Genomic DNA, 7,543 nt, shown 5'->3' with positions numbered 1-7,543 from the left:
TTTCAAAAGCGACTCCAAACATTTTCTGGTTTTAAGGAATTTAAATGGGCCTCACTGGCAGAAAGGGCTGATTGCTGGCCCTCTGCACCACAAAGGGAACTGTATCTTTTCTCAAGGCAGACATTCACAGTGGTTTAAGGTACATCTGCTACCACGTAGCTTAGCCACCACTTTATCATCCTTGTACCCTATTCTGCATCTGAAAATAACTTCTAAAAGCAGGTGGCTGTTGCAACCTATTGTTCCCCTGTGTGACACAACATTTTGTGAACATTTAGCACCTTGCTACAGGTTTGTTTCGCGGAAACAGAGGAAATTACTACCACAGGCAGTGAAGCACAAAGGAGAACTCAATTTTAAAGAGCGTTACCTGGCCTTGCATTTCTTGTGCAATTAGTCTTCTTCCAGTAAATCATACTGTAGGGTTAAGTTAAATTTGGTGTTGTTTTTTTAATACACATTTGCAGGTACCAAACTCAAGTACTCAGCAGTACAAGCACACTGCTCTACAGGACAGAGTCCCAGAAGCACTCCAGCTACTGTACCACAGGCTGCTGCAAAGATCTAACTGCATGGGCTAGTTTCTCTGGATACTGCCTCCCTCTTTTGCAGAATCTGTCCACGAGTAAGACTACTACTTTTCTACACTAATCACCTGAAAAGTCTCCAAAGGCTACGAAGAGCAGCGAGGCTCACTAGGGAAGTGAGAACAGCTGATAAACACACCTAGGAAACCACCTGAAACGTTATGTACGCTGCATACGGCATGTTGCTTTATGCGACGTGCAGGTACTGGGCTCCTCCTATGAAGGAATACCACAGGAAAGGTGAAATGAAAGCTACACAGCTCATGCTGAGTTGTGGTCATGGCCAGGCATGTAGTTTAGTTACAAGGAGTGCACAAAATACGTCCCTAATTACAGTAGGAACAACCAACAGCAGAGTATGACTTCATGGAGCAGCGTCACCCAGGCACCTTCACTTCCCTGCACCCTCTCAAGAGCCTCCTCACAACTACTTCTATCCCAGATCTTGGACCCATAGCCTGTAAGTCAACTCCCACCCCTGCCTTTGCTGCAAGTGAAAACTGTCACCCTGCATAGGGTGGGCCCCCTCCGCCTCCCTTGTATATGTATGAGGCCCTCCCAGCTTCTTTCATCGATTCTGAAAGAAGATTTAGCACACGCACTAACTTTAACTAGGGCTGAGATTGCCTTAATGGTAAAAAACTCACTTGGGGAAGGTCATTAACATAGTATCTTTCTAGGCATGCCTAGCTCATATCAGATGGGCAAAAAATCTGACAGAAAATTGTCACTGGAATATTTTTGCCCCAGAAAAAAAATAGAAAAACTAGAAGGAATTGGAAAAACCAGTATTGTCACAACATGAGTGGTTAAAAAAGGTAAGTGGTAAATAAAGATTAAGTTTAATTCTGCAAACAATTTTTGAAAAATCAATTTCATTCCAGACATTTCAGACAAATGTCCACCTGTAAGTGAATTTAAACTGGATCTTGAGAGCACAGCTTGTTCATACTATCATATCTGTATCAAGAATCAAAACAAAGGAGTAACATCATGTTGCTTTGGTCAACAACTACGAAAGCTGTGAGGCAGCGGCACAGGCTTCAGCACCGATAAATAAAGTGAACTGCTGCTTTCACATTTCCTTTGCAAGATAAGACAACTGCGTTCCCCCAAGATGTAACTTTGTCTAGTAAGTGACTATTTTCTTGACTTCAGGTGAATAGGTAGACAGTTTTAAAAAAAAAAAAAAAAAAAAGAAGCTTTAAGATTTAGAAATATTAAAACTTGAAATATTTTGTTAGTATCATACATATTCTCCATCCTGACAGGCAAAATTTAAGAGAAAGGGTGGGGTTTTATTCAGACTGTTGAAGACACTGATTTTTCGTTCTAGTTTTGAAATTAAATCTTTTCCAATGCCTTGTTTATTGCAGTATCTCTTTGGTTTACACTTGCTGGTTTTTTTTAAAAGGTCTTTAGACAAAACTTTTTGATGTTTGGAACTTAAAGAGTGTATGTTAATTATCTCCTTTTCCATTTATGCTCTAGAATCTGTTTTTCCAACTGGTATGTATTGAAAACCTCTCATCTCTTCCAGCAAATATATACATGAGATAACTGCACCTTTCTGATTACAGTCTCAAAACCCTTTTGTAATGCAGTCGGTTCATTTCTACACAAGGCACATCACAGGATGCTGACAAGCATTATTTACCTTTTTCTGTTTGTAGCCTGTCTTTATTGTCATGGCAAATTATGCTATTTATTATTATATGCTAAAATTACTTTTTATTGATATTTATTTAAAAAAAGAGTGATCTAGATTGGATTTTCTGTTTGGAACCCTGAGACAACAGAAATGAACAATTGGCAAGATCATTATTACTTCTTTTTACACCCTGCTTTTCAGGTGCAGCTACTAAAGCACGATAGCTCATCAGCACAACAGAAATTAGACTATGAGACCAAATGGGGGAAACTCCCTGTAATACTGAGACTACCAGCTCCTGTGATACCCAGTTCCCAGAGTGGAGGAATTGACAAGCAGCCTTATTCTGGTGACAGGAGGAGAACTATCTGTGCTGGGGCAAACCAGAATAGCTTGTTCTGAGTCTCCATTACTTGTTTGCATTTCCATTTCATTAATTCAAGAGTTAATTTTAACAGAACCAGACTTCAAAGCAAATCCTGTATTAACACACTGGATACTGCATGGCTCTCTTTAGCTGACTTTTCTACCCGTGATCTTGTTCCTATCCAGTTTAAGCTTCTATTAAACTGCTAAATCTTTTGAGAACCTAGACTCAGTCCATACAGACTGTAATGTTTCCCTGCAAATTAACTCATCCTGCTCGGTGTTCTCCTGACCAGGGCATCTTCTTCCTCCTCCCTCCCTATCTAGCAAAATGCTGTCGCACTATCCCACTTCAAGTAGAAAGATTACTACTGTTCTTTCCTTTGAGGAAAGCTGGAACAACTCCATGAACAACTAGTTTGACAAGGCATAACAACTCTGACGTTTGAGACAACATACAAATGTGGATTCTAACTTAGGTGTGTAACAAGCAGGATGCTTTAAGAGCTTCTGACTAGAAAAGTATCAGGTAAACATAATAACAATGCATCATGAGTAAATTAAAACCTTTTTAAAGGGAATTGCTGGACTGACTTTCTCTTAATGGGGGAGGTAGGAAGAAAAAGGCTTACTGGTCCGTGTTTTAGTGGAGTGGAGAGGCTGATCTGCAGAAAGTAAGGATGTCCCCCTACGTTTTTTAACTTCCATACCACTTTATACACACTTGCAGCATATTTTCAGTAGCAAAGGTTGAAAATATGTGGCAGAGGTGGTCCGCTGATCCAGAAACTCTTCAGCTGTATAATACAGGATCAGCCTTTAAAAGAGCCTTGTTGAACAACTCTGAGCCGTAACTTCAGCTTGTCTAGAACACAACAATTGAGATTTAAAAAAGTTTTCAGCTTTAGCAGCATTTTCTCAGCTCCTTATTGCTCTCCAGCACCTGACTTTGCCTCAAAAATGAGAGTACAGTTCTGCTAGGTTAACCTGGTTTTATGCATGTAGGACTTTTTTCTTTTTCTCTTTTTTTTTTTCTTCAGAGGGATTGGTAATGAGTCAGACATTTAAAACTCATTTATCCTGCTGTCAAAGCAAGAAGGAACTTAAATGGCTACATTCAGACAGGAGAAAGAAGGAAAAGAAAGAAAACCTAAGGCCTTTAAGATCACAGGAATGTAACATGAAAATAGGTTTCTAGAACATCAGTTGAAAAGTCACTTTCAAGGACTCCCATTAATCCTTTGCTATCTGTTTGATGGTATCAGTCACCTCATCTCTTTCCTAAAACATGATCCATAAATTCAGAGTTTAGAAGCCCAGCTAAATGAGAAATGTGAAGCATGTGACATGTTAAAAAACATTTTTAACTTAGAAAGATCACTTCTGCAGCATTCTGTTGTCCATCGATATGCAGAACTGCTCATGTCAGCATGTGAAGGAGACAAGAATATCAGGAGCCAGTGCCTGCTCTTTGTACATAAGAAAACTCTTCACAGCTGGTGTTCAACAATTATCCTAGCCTGGCTTCTGTATGAAATCCATAGTAAAACCCCTATCTGCTTTCACCAAAACCAAATTAGGGTATTATTGCCTGAATTTGAAAATTCCTGTGAAGAACATTAATGTAATAGGAAATAAGTTAGTTAAAATTTTAAATAGTTTGGTCTGTCCAGAGAATGAATGCTGTATCTTATTATGGGAAGAAACTATTATGGATTAAAAGCGGATATTAAAAGTTCTTCTTTTAAAAGAGTCAGTAAGACTCTCCTAAAGACTCATTTCCAGTAAGCTTGGACACCAGAAAGAACAGTGCTATTTTAGTAAGGCTAATGTAACATTATGTTCTCAAACTACTTAACTGAGTACCTGGTAATTACTTTGTTTCAGCTTAGCTGAAAACACCTTTCCTTTCCAAGAAAGACGGCAAGAAAGTCAGCTGACTGCTGTTGCAAAGGGTAGGTAAAACAAAACACAGGGCTTCCATTTGCTTCAGCGTACTTTGCCTTGATGTTGAGCCTAACTTACTTTTGCTGGTTACCTCCACCCTGTGCTTGGCCTCCATCTGAATTGAAAAGCAAACTCTTATAAAAAGCCACTAACTTTTCAAAGGGGGAGGCAGGTTTATGTACTTCTCTGGTGACTTAACAGACTGCACTGGCTCTGCTTCTTGGCCTGCCCCATGGAAGCTATTTTTTCGGGTAACGTTCAATCTGCTGTACGTTATAACTCACACAAGCAAGGCCTTTCAGCCAACCTAAATGATTCAGAGGCGAATTCCGCTAATCTTATGCTGAGTAATATCTTGTAGTAGGCTTAGTCTCACAGAAACATGTTCTCTGTAGCTCAAGAGAGAGAGGACATTTAACTTTAGGCTAAATCTTTGAAAACCCCATTAACCTGTCTCACAAAAGATTTTATTTACAATACATAAAAATTTGCAAATCTGGTTGTTACTGTTACGACTTACGTGCTGGCGACAGCCCTGACAGAAAACAGAGCCTTGCCTCGGAGAGCAGACACTGCGATACGGCATCAGCTCTCAAGAGGGGGTGTGACAGAGGGGGTTTGACAGACAAGCGGCCACTCCTCTCTCTGGCGGTAAAAGAAATGTTTGAAACATTCGATTAACCAAAATTAAATGGGAAAGAGACGTTAATGAAAATCCTCCATGTTTCCAGTAAGTCACTTGAGAAAGGGAAAGGAAGAAGTGCCGCCATCTGACAACGCGACTAACATCGAAACAACGAGCCAAGGCTGAACGGAACCACAAGCTCTAAAGCACTTGCTCACTGAGACTCAAACCCTACTTTTTGAGACAGGTCCAACCCAAGCCAAATGACTCTGATGCTTAGAGCCTGCAACCTGAGCTTAAAGGCTGAATTTGGCAAAATTCTGTTTTTCTCAAAAAAAATGAGTTCTGTTTTTCTCTGGTTCCTCCAGAATCCCTTGATCCAAACAATAAACCACTGATGTATTTGAAAGCTTGATCCATATTCTGTTTTCAGAAGCCTCTGCAATTCTCTTGTTTATCTTTTGAGTTGCCATCATTATAAATCTGGTAGCAGATGATGTGTTTAAATCTACCAGGTGTTGTGTTCAGGTCTTGACTGTCAAGACAACTCTCTTCAGAAAATAACTGTATTTGCTTTTGTCTATCATGGATGTTTTACTACAGTTGTTAATCTGCTAACACTTAGGATTCTGTCTGTCTCCTGGATGCATTAGGATTTAATTATTTGCTGAGTAAAAAAAAAACCTCAATTTGTCTCCTTACAGGCTGCCTTTAAAAAGAAGACAACATGGCAACTACAGAAGCTGCTAACTTTTATTATAACTTCTCCATCACTGATCCCAACGAAAATGGAAGTGAGAATTTTCAGACATTTACAAGAGTTTTCCTGCCCTGTATGTACTTTGTTGTTTTCATCCTTGGGTTAGCAGGAAACACACTGGTCTTTGTCATACTAGTTTTTTACGAGAAACTGAAGATGCTGACAGATATATTTTTGCTGAACTTGGCTACAGCTGACTGGGTCTTCCTTTGGACACTGCCATTCTGGGCATATTCTGCTGCTCAGGAGTGGACTTTTGGCACTGTGGCATGTCGTATTATACGGGGCTTGTATACTCTGAACTTGTACACTTCAATGTTAACTCTAACATCTATCACCTTTGACCGGCTTATTGCTATTACTTTTGCCACCAAAGCACGTATGTGTCAAACCAAACGAACGACATGGGGCAAATTAATCTGTGTCTTGATCTGGGTGATCTCACTAGCATTTGCTGCACCGCAGTTTATTTTTAGTGAGGTGTTTAGTGTTGATAAGGCAATATGTCAGGAAGAATACCCAAACCATCACACAGAACTGGTTCTTGAAGTAATCCAAGTGACCCTTGGCTATTTCATTCCCATGCTGGCCATGATCATCTGCTACTCACTAATTATTAGAACCTTACTGCATGCCAGGAGTTTTCAGAAGAACAAATCTCTAAAAAAAATATTTTCTGTAGTTGCCATATTTATTCTTACTCAGTCACCCTATACTTTCTTGAGACTGATAAAGATCATAGACTGGAGCTTTAACTTGAACAGAAGCTTTGAATATGCAATCATCATAACAGAAGCTCTTGCTTATTTCCATGGCTGTCTTAACCCTGTTCTGTATTTCTTCATGGGGATGAAATTCAGGAAGAACTTACAGAAAATTTTAAAAACCTCAAGATGCATCAAACAGCAAGTTACGGCTAAACAATGGCAAACCACTGAAGAAGAAGGTTCTAAAACTTTTACTGCCTCAAATAACGCAGATGCAACAAGCATGTACCCGCTATAAAACTGCCTAGACAATCTGGCAACTATTTACAGCTTTTTTTTTTTTTTTAAATACTGAGATAGGCAGCCTGCATAAAAGAGGAAATACAATCCCATTAGTAAAGACATTGCTCTTGGCTTTAGGCCAACCTATCTTAATCATAATACTTCAGCTTTTCCTGCTTTTTCTGGTTGGAGATGATCCTAAGACAAAGCTGGTAACAGAGTTAACTGTGTAGAAGATTTTCAAAAGGTTGAAGAAACAATAAGATAAAACTCCCTTCTTCATGACACAAGGCTAACTTGGACTTCTTAACTCCAGAGGAGCTGGAGACATTCACCAAACCTCTGGCCTGCTGGTTTTGCATGAAATGTGTTTGTTAACAAAAGCATTTATGAGTCTTGTTTCAAAGATATTACCGATTTTAGTTCAGCTTCATTTAATGAGAATTCTTGGATTAAAAATATACACATTTCAATCTTCATGCTGGGTATCGTGTGCAGTTGGGGTTTTTGGTGGGTTTTTTACATTTTTGCATTTGGGACAAGGTCTCCACACACACTCCTTTAGCGTTCATATGAAATTTTTGTAATAAAGTAGCATTGTCACCTGCCTTCCATCTA

General features: G+C 39.3%; 1 protein-coding gene across 1 annotated transcript; it reads left to right on the top strand.

Annotated features, from left to right (window-relative positions):
- Positions 1-5,903: 5,903 nt before the first annotated feature.
- On the top strand, positions 5,904-6,941 carry CXCR6 (chemokine (C-X-C motif) receptor 6). Its single transcript, XM_010285887.1, has one exon. The coding sequence runs from the start codon at positions 5,904-5,906 to the stop codon at positions 6,939-6,941; it is 1,038 nt and encodes a 345-aa protein (XP_010284189.1).
- The last annotated feature ends 602 nt before the right edge of the window (positions 6,942-7,543 follow it).

This window comes from Phaethon lepturus, unplaced genomic scaffold, assembly GCF_000687285.1.
Source record: "Phaethon lepturus isolate BGI_N335 unplaced genomic scaffold, ASM68728v1 scaffold15294, whole genome shotgun sequence".
NCBI lineage: Eukaryota > Metazoa > Chordata > Aves > Phaethontiformes > Phaethontidae > Phaethon > Phaethon lepturus.
The sequence above is the reverse complement of the archived record's forward strand: the minus strand, read 5'-3'. Positions and strand labels throughout refer to the sequence as shown.

Coding starts and splice junctions, on each gene's coding strand:
- CXCR6 (XM_010285887.1), top strand. CDS start 5,904: ATGGCAACTACAGAAGCTGCTAACTTTTATTATAACTTCTCCATCACT.